Source organism: Bremia lactucae, assembly GCF_004359215.1.
Source record: "Bremia lactucae strain SF5 chromosome Unknown BlacSF5_NotPlaced_200_SHOA01000120.1_2678225bp, whole genome shotgun sequence".
In the NCBI taxonomy this organism is placed as follows: domain Eukaryota; phylum Oomycota; class Peronosporomycetes; order Peronosporales; family Peronosporaceae; genus Bremia; species Bremia lactucae.
In genome coordinates, this window is record NW_027152213.1 from 1,334,895 (window position 1) to 1,352,380 (window position 17,486).

The 17,486-nt window shown below is 45.2% G+C and overlaps 3 protein-coding genes across 3 annotated transcripts; 1 reads left to right on the forward strand and 2 right to left on the reverse strand.

The window, feature by feature from the left end:
* Window positions 1-2,305: 2,305 nt before the first annotated feature.
* Window positions 2,306-4,195, reverse strand: CCR75_000631 (uncharacterized protein; the record flags this gene model as incomplete). Its single annotated transcript, XM_067958737.1, has 1 exon — window positions 2,306-4,195. The coding sequence occupies one exon, from the start codon at window positions 4,193-4,195 to the stop codon at window positions 2,306-2,308; it is 1,890 nt and encodes a 629-aa protein (XP_067814454.1).
* A 375-nt stretch (window positions 4,196-4,570) lies between these two features.
* CCR75_000629 (uncharacterized protein) lies at window positions 4,571-9,379 on the forward strand (the record flags this gene model as incomplete). The annotated part of the gene is made up of 2 exons (XM_067958735.1): window positions 4,571-7,393; window positions 7,468-9,379. The coding sequence occupies 2 exons, from the start codon at window positions 4,571-4,573 to the stop codon at window positions 7,558-7,560; spliced, it is 2,916 nt and encodes a 971-aa protein (XP_067814417.1). The 3' UTR covers window positions 7,561-9,379.
* Window positions 7,739-9,298, reverse strand: CCR75_000630 (uncharacterized protein; the record flags this gene model as incomplete). The annotated part of the gene is made up of 1 exon (XM_067958736.1): window positions 7,739-9,298. One exon carries the CDS (start codon window positions 9,296-9,298, stop codon window positions 7,739-7,741), a length of 1,560 nt encoding a protein of 519 aa, XP_067814505.1.
* Window positions 9,380-17,486: the final 8,107 nt, after the last annotated feature.

Sequence of the window (17,486 nt, forward strand, 5' to 3'; positions counted from 1 at the left end):
GTGGAGGCGTTGTCGCAACACATTTTTTCGGATGACGGAGATGTTAGCAGCTTAAGTGATTCAGACGACGATGACGATGAAACTCATGAATGGCGTGAGGCATTAGACAAACCAACACAATTGCCAACACAGTTTGTAACTCCACTGGATCAAATTGGAACTACAAGTTTGCTGCCGGAAGTTCATAGGCTTCCAATGTCTCCTTCGAATAAATCTTATTCATCAGATGATGATAATTCGGACGAGCTTGACGTGGAAAAGAGTCAGCCGCGTCACGGAAAAGCTAGTAAGAGTAGTAGCCTTTCAGAATCTTCCTCGGTTTCAGATTCGTCGTTCTCGGATGAAGAGGGAGAAACAGTGACTATTACGAACGCAGTTCATATGAAGGTACGAAAGGCTAGTCTTTCAGGTCAAGAATGTCATGATAAACGGGTGCCGACATTGTCAAATCCTCGTGAAAAGAACAAAAGCCAAAGTGGCGCAGATACTATACACAGTACAAGCAAAAGTCGAATGAATGAGTACATGGAGGATCGTGCACGGAAACGTAATGAAAAATTGAAGTTGAAGCAAGAAAAGGAGCATGAAGAGACTAAAAAGAAGGAAGAGTATGAGAAAGAATGGGAAATTATGGCACAAGAAGAACGGGAAAGGAAACGCAAACAACAGCAAACGCGGCGGAATGGAAGACGTCGTCCTGCAAGTATGAAAACTGTACGTGTTTCACAAATACGACAGCAGATGAATAGTAAGCACCAGAAAGAACAGCGCGAACCCAGCACATCTTCGCCACTGTATTCAAATGATCCGCCGCGACCTCGTGAAGATGAAGGTGTGGATGTTAATGGTCAAGCAAGTCGTCACTTTCGACGCAAGAGTGAGTGCAAGACTTCAGAAAGTGAGGCTGAGGAAGAGCGTCAATCAGACCCTCGAACGCTGTCAACGGAAATGCCACCGCTTCCTCCTGAGCCTGCACTTGCAGACACGGAATTGTATCTTCGTCAACAAGCACGTTTACGAGAGCGTCATGAAATGCAGATGAAGAAAAAGCTCGAGGCTGACGAAGCTGACTCGGTTCGAGGAGTTATTCATCGGCGTGTGGAAATGTGGGCATTTGGCAAGGAATTATTGCATATGATTCTAACTTTGGACCAGATCTCGTCCAGTGATGCATTGAAGAAATGTCAACTCATGGTTGTGCAATCTCCTGACAATGATACCGTACGCAAGGCATATCGGTGAGTTTCGCTGCTACTCGAGAATATAGTTTTGTTGCTTATAAGAGATTGTATTTTGTAGGAGCATTATTCGAGTTGTTCATCCCGACAAGTTGCGTGGAGCGACGATTCCGGAGCAACTTGAGGCTAAAGAGCTTTTCACGGTCTTAAATCAAGCTTTTGAAAAATTCAAGAGCCACTCCACTTGAGGTGGGGAGGCATGAGGCTAAAAAAAACATGTTTTAATTGACAGCGGTGGCAGTCATTTCGTGAGTTTACTCATTCTTGCGTCAGCAATGAATTCAAGATGTTCAACATGTGTTTTCGTATTGCTGGTGAGCCCCTAAGCACGCGAATCAAGTAGCATTCGGCATCATATACCCCTTTTGAAAACAACGCCCTTTTTTAAAAAAGCCGACCAAGCCCCCTGCCAGATTGCAAGAGTCGTCGGGACAGGTCGCGTCAAAATTGGTTGGCAGCATTTATTGTCGCTACTTCGCCTTTTGATCAATTGTGTGAGTTTAAAGGCTTGTGGTATTTTGTTAGTTTGAGGTCTATGCATCCATCTCAGGGAAAAATGTGCTTTGCCCGTCTTAAGTCAAGATTATACGGTGACATTAAACATCTTTGTCTTTGTATGCCGTGTTGATGTTTAGACTGTTTGAATCACATTTTCATTGATAAAGCCGATTCCTTAGAAACAATTTTTAATCAATAATTTAGGCACTCGTTGAATTTTTGCTTGGACCTGTGGCCAATAGATTGAACAGGCGATAGCTTCAGTAGCAACCAATTCCTAAAACCAAAATCTCACCGCAGGAGCCAACTCAAATTATCATATGACAATAGATATACGCAATAAGCAAGCAATTGAAACCGTTAGATCTAGATTCAAAATGTTGTTTTCCGCTTGAGTTTTCAAATAAATTGGCACACATTCGTCAAATATCGGTCGATTCAGAAATATTAAAGTTTGAGGATAAAAAAGAATGGAAATGATGACCCTTTTGGAATTTAATTTAGAAATAAACTTTGTTTAAATCAAGGAAACATACTATATATCGGCTCGACTCCGATTTTCAAAGAAATCAGTTTAATGCCGACTCCCCATCCTTTTCTTTCTTCAACTCAACTAGTTCCTTAATGTCCCCTTGCGAGTTGCAAAATACATGGGTCAGCTTTATCAGCTGGCTAGGTGGCAACTTATTGCCAAAACGCGAAAGGATTACTTGCATCTGGGCTCCAAACGATGGTGACCGAGAAACACTTGATGATGGCAAGCTAAAGACTGCAACGGCCAACTCGTGTAAATGTGGAAAGTGGTTTCGATGCTCTTCCCAAAACTCAGTCGGTTTAATAGCACCTGACTGCAATTGCTGCCAGTAGGCTTGATTCGTTTCTTTCAACTCAAGCACCATGGCCTTATATCTCTGAAGCTGCGACAAAATGTCAACATTATGGTCTTCATGCTCACAGAATCGAACAAGAAAATTTTCTACCTCTTGCATTTTCTTATCATCAAGCGCTTTTCCGAGATAACGCGGATCTAATGTAGAAGCCACGCCATGTGAGTCACCATAGATCGCATTAAATCGCTCACTCACGCACGAAGTAATTAATGCCTTTTCTTTCTTGCTCATCCACTCTAACGAAGAGAAAAGTGTCAAAAGCTTTACCAAATTCGAAACAACCTCGGACAACGGAGGCTGATTTTCCTGAAAATGCTGGAGCTGCTGCTGAAGTGGACGTAAAATATCCAACGAATTGACTAGATCCCGCACAAAATTTTCATTCAAAACAAAATCCTGCACTCGTTTCCGTTTCTCGTGCTCTACTGGTGTACTAGCCTCAACAAAGTCTCGACGGGCAACAATCGTATACAACACCTTTTCACACTTAAGCACGTCTTCCAAAGACGCACATATCGAGCTAATTTCTGGAAATTCAGCCGCCGTTTGTAGATTTTGATTCGTCTTAATTTCGGTCTGGAGTGTATACTTTCCATGAAACACTGCTACAAAATCCGCTATTGTCTTTTGCACTGTATCAAGCCATGGGAGAATGGTACAAACATCCTGAAGCAATAACGTAAGTGCACAACTTACACATCCATAAAAAAAAATGCATCGCGGGTGCTTTTTCTGGATCCGTTCTCGCGTATAATGCGACAATACCGACGTCGTGGGAGTCACGATGCCACATAATTCCATCTTTTTCTCTTTCGCCAAGACAGCTTCGACTTCATTAGCCATTAAAATCCCCGAATTTTCAGGAGTTGGTACAGTTTTTGACTCGAGAAAGAACGATAGACCCTCTTTCCTAGCTCCAAATGTCGTGATAGTATACCCGCCTACATCCGCGCATATTTCGACGGTAAGGCAGCAGCGCTGATTCCCGAGAGCTTTAGTCACTTTATTCTTTGAGGCTGTAAACTCGAGATCCAACAGCTCATTTTCAAGCTCGTGCTTTGACGGTAGCGCCACATCCTGTCGTACGACTCGTAGTGCGTTTAATATGAGCTCATTCCTTGCGATATCAAATGATTGTCCCGTGGCATAGACCCAATAAGCAAATTTGCGCTTAAACGCACCGTTCTTGTTGCCATAGTTGCTGCTACTAGAGGCTCTTTGCGCCATTGTTACACCCAATCGCGGTATCTCAGGCTGGATGATCGGTGGCGTTTCATCTACGCTATTTGAACGCTTAGAAGTTGCCAACGAGCTGGCCACTACGGGACATTTGCGTTCAAAATGCGCACGCACGCGCTCGACCTTGGCCACGCCATAGCGGTGGATGACGGCTTCGCAGCGGTTGCAAACCACGCGCTTGTCTGGTAAAACAGTCGTCCAGTCCCATACAGGATCCCGTCGACGCCCAGCAGCTCGGCGCTTCTTCGTTGAAGGCTTCAGCGCTGGAGATGACGGTCTCGACCCATTAGCGGCTTCAATGAAGAGCCCAGTGGGTGGATATGTCTCCATGGGTTTTCTTGGATGCGGCGACTGTGTTTTATATCTTGGGTTTTAAGTGCATAATTTGGTACAATTAAAAGGATTGTTAAATAGCGATGAATTGGCTTTTAAATTAAAGTAAATGAACAGCCCTGTCACAAATTTTACCCATTGTGGTTGTAAATGGTCTAATATGCGTTTATAAGTCAATTTTTCCAAGAAAATGTAGAGAATTGAACGACAGAATTACTTTACAATGATGACACATTTAAGGCCAAGATTCCATGCAGTAAAACTTACAAATATATCCATTTCGTCAAAGAATTGTTGTTAAAGTCGAAGAATTGCAAATGTATGTTGCCGCCAAACACAAATATCCCAAGTCAAGCCAAATCCCCAGTAGAAATGGCGGAGCCAAACATGCTATTACTGCGCCAGTCTCTCGAGGGAACGCTATCTCCCTTTGCCGAGACACGTAAAAGTGCTGAAGCGTATTTAAAGACCCTCTCCGCGCAATCCAACTACGTTCTTCTGCTTCTGCAGGTGCTCGAGAGCGCGAATGAGAAGCAAGAAGTGCGTCTCGCGGCTGCATTGTTGTTTAAGAATTATATCAAACACAATTGGGACCCCGAGAAAGAAGGTTGTGTGTCTCTAAACGAAAAGAATCTTGTTAAACAGCATCTCGTTGACCTCATGTGTCGTATGCCTGAGACTCTGCAAAAGCAGCTCATTGAGGCGCTCACAACCATTGGCGAGTACGATTTTCCTGCTCAATGGACGGATCTACTGGCACAATTGGTGCAAAAATTGCAGACTGAACCCGACTGGCAAGTCCGCATTGGTGTACTTATGACAGCCAATACGATCTTTAAACGCTTTCGCAACGCTTTCAAGTCAGATGAGTTGTTTCGAGAACTCAAACATTGCCTAGAAATGTTTCAAGAGCCATTGCTTGTGTGTTTTAAAGACACAGGTGCTGCATTGCGTGCACCAAGTGCTTCTCACGTACAGCAAATGCAAATGATGACAGCATTGCGATACATGAGTCGTATTTTCTACTCGCTGAATTGGCAAGATCTTCCGGAATATTTTGAAGATCATCTTTCCGAATGGATGGGTGAATTTCTAAGTTACATGAGTTATGAAAGCAACGCACTTGTGAAAACAGACGACGACGACGAAGAGGAACCGAGTTTAATGGATCGTTTATTAGTGGCAATTGTCGAGAATATCAATCTTTACGCGGAAAAGTATGATGAAGAATTTAAACCTTTTTTGCAGAAATTTATCGAAGTGATTTGGCATCTCTTAGCTCATCGCATCACATTGTATCCCAAACACGATGACTTCGCGGCAAAATGTATGAAATTCCTCACGTCCGTTGCATCACGATCGTTCCATCGGACGTTGTTTGAATCGCCTCAAGTTTTGACGGAATTATGTGGCATTGTTGTCATGAATTTGCAATTGCGATCGTCGGATGAAGAGCTCTTTGAAGACAATCCAATGGATTATATTCGTCGCGATATTGAAGGATCTGATGGCGATAGTCGTCGAAGTGCTGCGCGTGATTTGGTCCGTGGATTACTTGGCAATTTTAACGAAGCGGTGACCCAAATTTGTATGAATACAGTGCACACACATCTTCAGCAATACAAAGCCGATTCGGCTCGAAATTGGGCCATGAAAGACGTTTCAATGAATCTTATCATTGCAATCTCGGCAGTAAAACAATCACGTCTTCGAGGTGTGTCCGAAGTGAATACGCGAGTGCCACTGATGGACTTTTTCATGAACGAAGTGCTTCCAGAACTCGCAACGCCGAATCAAGCATCGCTTATATTAAAAGCGGACGCAATTAAATTTGTCTCGACATTTCGAAGTCAATTGCCTGTCGAAGTGATGGATCAATTGTTTCCTCTTTTGATGAATTGCATGGATCCGTCGCATTTTGTCGTTCATACGTATGCAGCTGCTTGTTTCGAGCGACTGCTTACCGTAAAAGATCCGTCCGGTTCTCTTCGTTTTAATAAGGAACGCTTGGCACCGTATCTTGCCAAGTTGCTGGACCGTGTCTTTTGTATCTTGGAACAAGCCAATTATCCCGAGAATGACTATTTAATGAAGGTGATTATGCGCGTCATGAACGTGGCGAAAGAAGACATTTTACCACTTACGGACATGGTTGTGAATAAACTCACCAACATTTTGACACGTATCTGTGCGAATCCTAGTAACCCTTCGTTTAGTCACTACTTGTTCGAGTCACTTTCAGTCTTAATTCTCAATGTATGCAAGACAAATCCTGCTGCAACCGAACGGTTTGAAGCGCTCTTGTTTCCACCCTTTCAAAAAGTGCTTACAAATGACGTCGAAGCGTTATCGCCGTATGTTTATCAAGTGCTAGCGCAGATGCTCGAGCTACGACCCCATGGCGTCTCGGACGCGTATAAAAGCATGTTCCCCGTACTACTGAATCCAGCTTTGTGGGAACGCATTAGCAACGTCCCTGCAATTGTTAAACTTATTGAAGCGTACATGCATCAAGCTCCAAACGACGTGGCGCCATCCGTGCCAGGAATTCTTGGTGTCTTTCAAAAATTAATTTCCTCACGAATAACCGAAGGGAATGCGTTTTCATTGCTTCGAGGACTCGTTGCTTTCATGCCACAGGAAGCGTACGCGCCATTTTTAAACGAGATCATCAAGATTCTGATGCTTCGACTTCAAACGCGAATGGCAGGACGCAATTCAGTCGGGTACGTGAAAGAATTGATCTATACAATGTCCGTGATCATTGGCAAACTCGGTCCAAATACTGTGCTTGCATCGCTCGAATCACTTCAAAAAGGAATGGCCAGCATGTTTCTACGATCTGTGTGGCTTCCTTGCAACGCACGTGGTCGGAAAAGAGCAGAACAAAAAGCTTGTATCATTGGATTAACGCGTTTAATGTGCGAAACGGAGCTTTGTCTCGCGGACTTGGAGCTATGGATTGAACTATTGATTCGCGCCATTCAAGTGCTGGAAGAAGGAGGAGAAAGTACTAGTGCGATCAAAGACGAAGATGAATCGTTGCTTGAACTCGAAGAAACGGGGTATGAAGCAGGGTATGCCAAGCTTTTCTTTGCGTCTGTGGTGTCGCTAGATCACTTGCAAGAATACCCCGTTCCAACGCGTTATCTTGTGGAATCCATTGCAAAATTATCCGCTTCTCGACCGGGTGTGGTACGTGTTTCCAAGTTTTTCTTTTTTTCAACCAAAGACTCGTGTCTAATTCTTGGGTGTTCTTTCGTCTGTAGCATTTAGCGTACGCACAGACCAAAATTTCTACGCCGGCGACGTTAGTAGCACTGCAGTCATACTTTGCGCAGCATAATGTGCCATTCCAGTAGGTTTTTACGTACACGAATCGATTGCAAACTTTTCAAGAATGTCCGACGTACGATAAGCGGAGTTTGAACAACACAATACGTTTTGAATCTTCTAAATCTATCTGGATGTTTATTACCGCTAATGTCGCGACTTATGTGCCCTGCTCAATATCACCACAGCTCACTCAATCAATGCTACTTACTGTGGGGCATTGTACATGTCAATGCTCTCGTCAGACTGTGGTGCGGAGATTGTGCGGTCAAAAGGCGTAAAGCCCATGTTCTTAGCCTCCATGCGCGCATCGCAACGCTCCGCGTGCAGTCGTTCAAAGTACGCTTGATTCACGTCTCCCGTGATGTATTTCCCATTAAAACATGACGAGTCAAAATGAACAAGCGCGACATTTTCTTGACGCACCGAGTCTTCCAGATCTTGTAAATCTTGAAAAATCATCCATTCGCAGCCAATAACTTTCGCCACTTGCGCCTCGGTCTTATTAAACGCAATCAATTCGTCCGTTGTTGGCATGTCAATCCCATAAACATTAGGATGACGGATCGCGGGTGCCGCCGAGGCAAAGTACACGGCTTTAGCGCCATTTTCTCGGGCAATTTGTACAATTTGGCGGGAAGTTGTCCCGCGTACAATCGAGTCATCAACGAGTAATACCACTTTGCCTTGAAATTCCGAACGAATAGCGTTTAATTTCATGCGTACAGTCTTCTTCCGTGCGACTTGACCGGGCATGATAAAAGTCCGCGCAATGTATCGATTCTTGACAAATCCTTCACGGTATGGAATGTTTAAACTCTGCGACGCTTCAAGTGCCGATGTACGACTTGTGTCTGGAATTGGAATAACCACATCAATGCCATGCTTTGGACGTTCGCGTCGAATCTTTTCGGCAAGCTTTGCCCCCATATTCCGACGAGCTTGATACACGGACACGCCGTCAATAAACGAGTCGGGACGTGCAAAGTAGACGTGTTCAAAGATACACGGAGACAGCTTGGCATTTGCCACACACTTGCGTGTCGTCATTTCTCCCGTTTGTTTAATCACCATGGCTTCACCAGGTGCAAAATCACGTTCGAGCTTGAATTCCAGTGTTGCAATTGCGACACTCTCGGAAGCCACAACGTAATCCGAGCCGTATTGGGTCTGTCGTGTACCGTATACAAGTGGTCGTATACCATTCGGATCACGAAACGCAATAATACCAAAGCCATTGATCAAAACGACGGCCGAGTAGCCCCCTCGACAGCGCTGAAATACGCCCGTCACAGCATCTAAGACCATCTCCGTATCAAGTATTTGGTCTACACGTTTAAGCAATTCCGATGCAAGGATATTAAGCAATAATTCCGAGTCCGAGTCGGTATTTACGTGGCGAAAATTCGTATTAGCTAATTGATCGACAAGCTCATGCGAGTTCGTAAGGTTTCCATTATGGGCGAGTGCGACGCCGTACGGGGAGTTGGTATAAAACGGCTGTGCCTCAGCACTTGCGCTGGAACCAGCGGTCGGGTATCGGCAGTGGCCGATTCCCATGTTTCCACGCAAATTAAGCATGTGATTTTGCTTAAAAACGTCGCGGACAAGGCCATTGTCTTTGCGCAAGAACAGACGCTTTTTCTCACACGTCATAATGCCCGCAGCGTCTTGTCCACGGTGCTGCAAGACCGTAAGACCATCGTAGAGTCCTTGATTGCAGTGCTCGTACTTGTTTGCGAGCAGCAATGCGATCACGCCGCACATGGTTCGTGCGGAATTCCCGAATGACTCGCAATGAGAAACCTCTTGCGTTGAGTATACAGACAGGTTTCGCGCGGTGTCCAGCAGTCGAGGGGCGATTCTGGTGATTTGATTGGTCAAAAGGGCTTTTTCACGTCCATTCGATGTTTATGTGACGAGGCACAGAAGCACGCAACGGGAAATTTCTATTTCTTACCGACAATCGGAATATATTTTTTTGTACTTTTAAACTACTGTACGTTGTAGAAGGAAACTGAAAAATTTAATTTAAAAATTGCTAGAAATAAAATTTTGTCTTCAGGCGTAAATCTCCCCTATTTTAAAAAACGAAACCACTGTTTTTTTTAAATTCATCATTTCTGTTCGAGTCTCGGGTCAACACGTGATCGTGTCCAGTCGGTGTCACAATTTAGACGTATTGAACGCGGCTATGGGACTGCCTCAGTCCGAGTGGCCTCGTTCCGAAGGAAGTAGGGCGTCGCTGCTAGAGCGCGCTACTGTAGCCAAGGCCCGTGGAATGGTAATCTTACTCACACCTACGGCAGCGTCCTTGGTAGCCGCGTGGAATGAAGACCGGTGGGCGTCACGGGCAATAGGCGTAAAAACTGACGATCAAATAACTCTAAATGTCTACGCACCTACGGTTCGCGCCGAGCCTGACGAGTTCTTCACGGTCTTCAGGATGGAGCATGACGACAGGAGACACTGTTCTTGAGGCGGATTTCAAAACTTGCAGAGCCCGCAGGTGGATGTAAGGCCCCCGAAGAGCTAGCTGTCCAGAAAGCCCCGCACTACAGGAACTAGTGACGGCGACAAGGCTGAGTGACGCTCGGAATCTCCGGGATCATGATGAAGATGACGAGTTCGATTCAACTCATCACTAGGTTGCAAATTTTGCAACACCTCCTGTAGGAGATTTCCAGGCGTAATTCGGTGACTCCGACTCAAGACGCGGGCCCTTTCAGAGGCAAATTGATTTGCCACCGATATAATAGGCAAGAACGCAGGACCGTAAGGCGCTTGAAGGAAAGTTATGTGTTGCTCCCGTTCCCAGTTGGCAGCTTGCTTGTAAGTCCAAGACGCACCAAATGAGCCTCTCACATCTCGTCCATATTGTCGGACGCCCACTGTCGATGTGTAAGAAATTGCTGCAGGTTGCTCTTTCGAAATTTTGCCAGAAAGCGTTTCCGACGCTGCTTTTCCCGTCTTAAACCACCGAATACAGTGTGTGCTACAGGTTATACGCGCCCCCAGGACTGGATGGTGGGTGCCCTGATCACTCCCGCTTTCGTCAAGTCCCGTATTAAGTCCGTTTGGACGCGATCCGGATAGGATATAAAGAACGTGTCGGTACTATCCATCTGTCTCCCCCGTAGGTGTAGAACCACTTGATCATGGTATGTTTACTTAGATATAGGAGACGTAGAGACCCAAAGGATCTCGATGCCCAGTCTTGAGAAACGTAGAATCGGTCAATCCAACTCGACGTCCCCGCTGTCCGGTAAGTGACCTTACCGGAGCAACGCAAATAGCTCTCGATACTGAGCATACTGCGACTCACCACAGAAGCTGTGGTGCTTTCTGGCTATCACAGGGCTTAAGCATGATAAATCGCCGGCCATGACGGGCTAAATAACGACTTCTATAAGGACACCGCGGCACTTATGGTACCGGCACTTGTCAAAATAAAAATCGAACAATGGCTGAAGCAGAGCTCCCTCTCACCTTTCTCGAGGGGCATATAGTTCCTCACAAGAAAAAGGGCGACTCGTATGACGCCATTGTTATAAACGAGATACAAAATGTACTGGCTATCCGTCTAGAACAAGACCTATCAGCGACTTCCAGCAAGGTTTTGTTCATGGGCGTAGAATGATTTTCACAGTTATGATGACGATGGCTAAATTACTGACTGCAATTTTCAAAACGTATGACCGCTAGGAATGGCAGATCTATCTTACTTCTGGACTTCCGTAAGGCTTACAATACAATGGGACCGGGGGTTTATGTACGAGACTCGGCTTTTTTTTGGGTTTGACAAACGCTTTGTCGACCTCATACGACGCATCCACAACGGCACGACGGCAAGTTTTGTTCGTGAACGGACGCGAGTCCTTAGCCTTGCCGGTGTGATCTGGTATTCGTCAAAGTTTCCTGCTAGCGCTACTGCTTTTCTTCGCTAGTGGTGGGGGTGCTAGGTTTTGCATTGAAGCAGGACATCGCGCTTAGGGGGCTGCAAAGCCGGGGATGTCTGGGTAGAGGCATTTTTTAGCGTTTGTTGACGATTCGACACTTTTCCTCGAGAAGGCCGACCAGCTGCCTCATGCTCTCAATACAGTTATAACCTTTGGAGCATTATCGGAATTGTATGTTCAGCCCGTCAAGTGCAAAATCCTGTTTTTTTAACCGGTCTGTAATTTTTAAGAGCTACGAGGGCATCGCTGTTATCCCGCCAGGTAACACAACCCGATATCTGGGTTATGAGATCGGAACCGGGGAACAGTGAATAAGATTTGGGCATTGAGGATTCTAAAGATTCAAAGCCGCCTCCTCGCGGCAGCACAGGTGGCGACAAGTGTGGTGAATAAAGTTTCCATCCTGAACTCCATTGTACTTCCCTGTTTGTTTTTACGGCGAGCGTATTTGACATACCTCAGTGGGCAAAGATAGAATTTACAATATGTGGATGCAACTCTAACGGGCACACGCAACGACGACGGATAGAAGTCAGCACAAAGTTAACCCTGGTCTGCTCGTCACACCAAAAAATTCTGGCATCAAGCTTGCCGATGTAGCCGTAGCCGTCAAAAACCAACGAACGAAGCACGCAATTCTATGGCTCACCCAACGCCCGGACGGGTACTTTACGTCATGGCGTCAGTGAGCTTACCGTGGGCTGTCAGATGCGGCGGAGCGAACGGTTTCTCAATGATAGGAGGACGTCGGCAGCCTCTTCACATGGCCCGAACCCCGGGAAGAAGGCTAAATAAACGTCAAATTATAAATGTATTAGAAAATCATATTCCTGAGTAACTATACCTCTTAATGATGGTAATTCAATCGGATGCTAGGAGAATGGCTCGTCCCAACACCGGACCAGGTGGGCCGAGTCGCATCGTGAGTTACTGCACGTTCAGTGCCTTTTCTGGAGAGGACAGCTAGCTGGTGGGAGGGAGATGAATTTGTCATATTCTACTCTTCTCCATTTCCCACACGAGTGCTCGGCGTGGACGACATGCTCGAGGAGATCCAGCGGTTCTGGTCCACGTTTGACTGGTTAGCAAACCATTGGGTCTGAGATCTTTGCGTCAACATGATAATCAGCACATGACAGGATAAAAGCTTGCAGTCTGGCACGAGTAAGCATCGCACGAACGGGACCTGCAGAATTTGTTATCACGATATTCAGGCCTCCCCACCAACGCCGACCTCATTTGATGGCAAAATTACGGCGGTGGGCTACACTGTTCTCATAAAATCAAGTCTGGAAACCCACCGCCGCGTCCACGACATGATCCATCGGATCTAGTGCCATACATATGGAGTTTCCAAGGCGGAGGAGTTATCGTGAACAGACTACTGGACTCCGAAAACAATCTAGCCCAGCAAAAAAATCTGTATTAGCAGGAAGATGGCATGCACTGACGCTGCAAGGGACCCCTTTATGTACTTAAAGTCGACTCCCAGGCCGACGAACAGCCACTACGATACTAATTACAAGCAAGGGGTTTCGTCTTTAAGGCGTACCCCTAGCTACACAGATTTCTTGGTCGATCCCTGAAACCATGACAAACGAATTTTTCACAGCTGTGCTTAAAAGGCAAGCTTGTGAGTTTCTTATAAAAGTGCTGGCGAGGCCTTTAAGAGCATTTTTGAATCGCTTGAAAGCACGTGCAAGCATGGATGAATGGCAACGTGCAGTGCTCAGCCAAATACCTCGACAAGCCTGGGATCATAATAATTGTCAGGAATGAGGGTAAATTACGACTGAATTAAAATTTAGTTTTGCTTACCGATACTTTTAGTATACTCCTTAAAGTATCGCCTATCCTAAATCTAATTCTTACTAAGTATCATCTCTCCTAATTGTTCAAACCTTTTTACTTGTTTTTATTATGGCGCATTTGTAAAAATTGAATTAAAGAAAATGAATGGTTCAAAATATAAATCGAAATGAGTGGTCAAGGGCTCAGCGAGTTGACTGGTCCTTACATCCTCCCCGATTTGATCTCTCGTTGACGCTGATTGAAATCGGCGACGAGATCCTTTCAGTGGGAGACATGGCGAATTTTTTCTCTTTTTCCCAGCTGGCTTCTTCTTTAGTTTTGCCATGCTATTGTACGAGCCAGTATGGCTGACGATTGAATTGGCTTTTCTACAAGAGACGTTTAATAACTTGAAGATGATCCGCTGTGCCATTATCCACAAATTTTGATGCTTTCGGTATTGGATGACTTCGAGACCTTTCCGGTGTCGGTTCATACTTGATAGAACATCGACATTAAAGGTTGAATTAACTCTATTCATGCTTTGTGATAACTTAAGTCTTGCCACATTAGGATTAATTATTTTAATAATTTCGAATGGTCCCACCTTCCTTGCCGCAAACTTATCTCTTGGTGTCCCCATATCTTTCGCAGCGTGTTTCAACAATATTCTGCGAGTATCATGCATAATTAAATCTCCAACCTTGAATTCAACTTGATTTATTTGGCGCTTTTGATTGTAATATTGCTTTTGCGAAGCTTGTGCTTTTAAGAGATTTCTGCGAGCCTGAACGATGATCTTTGCTCGTTCTTCGATGAGCTCTTTTGCGTATGCGTCAATCTCCTTTGGTTGACTATTCCAGCCCAGTGCATTTTGCCATGTGAGCGTTCCTTTCTTCCCGTATCTATTTCAAAGGGAGAGTATCGAGTGGATGCACTAACTAGTGCAGAGTGTGCATACTCTATGCTTCCCAAGTGTTCGGTCCAGTCAGTGCCATGGTAAGTTACCGTGCATCTAAGTGCGTCCTCTACCACAAGGTTCTGGCGCTCGGTCTGTCCATCGGCTTGAGCCCGATGAGCGGTTGTCATACTAAGACGAACACCGATGATCGTCATCAAAGATTTCCAAAACATAGACGTGAACTTGCTATCTCGGTCACTGATGATAGCTTCTGGAAGACCATGGTGTCCAACGCCAGCATCAAAAAAATACTTGTGCTGTTGTGCATGCATCGTCCTTAACGTGCACTGCTTCGTACTTCGTTCGTTTGGAAAACTTATCGACAACAGTTAGGATGGCATCAAATCCATTGGACACAGGAAGCCATGTTATGAAGTCCATTGACACCACTTGCGAGCAAGCATCCAGTATTGGTAGAAGTGATCCATTTTATCGTTAATTATCATGTTTCCAATGTGCGCAGGTTTTGACATATTTCTTGACGTCTTTCTGTAACGATTTCCAGTAATACCACTGAGCCACTCGCAAGTATAATCCGCGATTGCCCGGATGGGCAGCTATTGCCGAATCATGACATTCCGATATTACTTTCGTTTGCAAACGGTTGTTTCTGGGCACGCAAAGACGTGTAAGCTTATTTGATGTGCGCAAAAACAACAATTCTTCTTGCTTGACAAACAATGAACTTGTTTCGGAGCTTTTCCATGCTACTTTAAACTCGGCATCTCTGGCGTAGCCTTGTTGAAGTAGCTTGACTTCTCGTGACAACTTCACAGACGACGCTTTCATAAAGGTGGCACTTGCAGAGCCTCAGCCACCTCCCGGGGCAGAGTTGGCAGCCACCTCCCGGGGCAGAGTTGGCACCGAGGGCGAACAAAGTAAACGTGTACCTCGTTGTTGGCAGCTAGAATCGCACTTATGAAAGTGGATATTGTCCACGACAGTATCATCAGGCCGGCACGAAAGCGCATCAGCTACGACGTTTAAAGCACCATTAATGTGGCGTATAGTAAACGTATATTGAGCGAAGGTGGTCAAGTATTGAGCCATCTTCGGCGAGACTTTCGGATGATGAAGCAGCCAAGAGTAGACGCTATTGTCCGTGAAAATCTCAAACTGATGGTCATAAAGGTAATGACGCCATTTGTCTAACCCAGCTTCGATTGCAAATATCTCCTTTTCATGAGCAGGCCAATTAATCTCATGGAATCCAAGCTTTTTTGAATAAACGCTACTGGATGGTCATGTCCATTGAGAAATTGCGATAAAACACCTCCACGCACGACCCTGATGCATCCGCAGTGAGAGCAAACGGGCGTGAAAAGTTTAGCAAAGTCAGCAGAGGTGCGGCTTGTAAGGCAGACTCCAGCCTTACGAAGGAATCCTCTTGTTCTTCATTTCAGACCCATAGAGAATCTTTCATAACGAGATGGCTCAACAGCAAAACTATGTGTGCAAACTGATGAATAAAGCGGCGATAATAACCAGCAAGACCAAGAAAAATTTGCAATCCTTTTACAGAGGTAAGTGGTGGCCACTTAGCGATTGCTTCCGTCTTCGTATTATCAAAGAATAATCCTTTGCCAGAAACAGTGTACCCCTAAAAGCTGACCTCTTAACGCTCAAACTTGCACTAACCGATGTGAGCGAATAGAGTTTCCTTGGGTAATACGTCGAACACGATAGCAAGATGGCCAAGATGCTCGTCATAAGAGACGGAAAATATGCATATATCATCGAAATATACCACAACGAATGGGATCTTTCCAAAAGAACACGCATCAAGCGCGACCAAATGCCAGGCATTCCAGCAAGGCTCATCCAAGCAACGCACCACTGATACGTCTCAATTGATGTACGAAACGCAGTGTACTTTTTGCTATCCGGATGGATACGCATCTGATGGTACCCTTGAGCTAGGTCAATGACTGTGAAATAGCTCATACCTTGCATCTTATCGAATAATTCATCGATTCGCGGCAAAGGTATTTTAGGAACGACTGACTTTGAATTAACGTAACAAAAGTCAATCTTATCGTTTGCGGATCGAATTCATTCCGAACGAGATACACTCGTTCCAGTTATTAAGTCCTTTTTAGGAAAGCCAAAGATGTTTAATACCCAAGGCGAGTCCGAAAGCTCGATTCATCCGCGTGAAAGGTTTTCATCGACGAACTTCTGGAAAGCCTTTTGTTCAACTTGTGAAAGTCGAAACGGCGGACGATTACTCACTTGCGCACTGGATTGCATAGAATTCAAACTCAATAGACCGATGAGGGGGCAATGAATTTGGTAACCTTTCCAAAAATACATCTTTATAGGAATCGAGTAAAGCGTTTAACCGCTTTTCCCATGGCTGCGTAGATTCCGACCTTGATAAATTTTGACACGATAGACTTCTTCGTATTGTGATGTCTTCAATTTCCTTGAAAAGTCGGCAGAAGAAATAATGACCGGTTCAAAAACCTCATCCTGTGGTATGTCATCACTTTTGAACGAAACTTGATGAGTACGCCAATTTATGATTGGTTCGTGCGCAGTAAACCAAGGCTTACCCGGAATTCCATCATGGGAATTGCTCATTGGCCACTCAACGTCAGAAATTGATTACCATTAAAGGAGATATATGCGACTACTTTCTTCACATTCTTTTTGCTGGTATCAGTGCCGTCAAAACGAGTGACTTGAGTTGCCACTTCAGACGTGACGCGTTGCAGCAACCCCGGCTTCACCACATTGCATGTGGCGCCAGAATCGAGCACTATATTTACAGCACGATCGTCAAGTTGACCCCTTTTGACGATCAAATCTTTTCCCGTGAAGGAAGCAAAGTCAGCACCACTTAGTGTGGTGATAGCTTCATTTGGCACAGTTGCGATGGTTTCTTCTTCGACTGACTCACTCTGGAAATAGTTGACATTTGCACGATCGCGACGATATCCGTTGCCCCGACTATTTTGCTGGTTCCTGCGCTTGTAACACTGCTGAATCGTGTGCCCCAGTTTTTTGCAGTATGCACACTTTGGTTTATTTGGACGTCGGTTATGGACGCGAGAAGACCTATAAAATGGCCGAGCATTGTCGATTTCCATCGGCTCTGGCTCATTGTTTAATTCTCTGGCCACGTTTGGTGGACCAGGACGAGAAGTGAAGCGGTGTGGTGATTATAACCAACCGAATGTGCGCGTTCAAAGTCGAGCGCCACAGTAATAGCCTCCGACAGTGTATTTCCCCGTCGGTATTG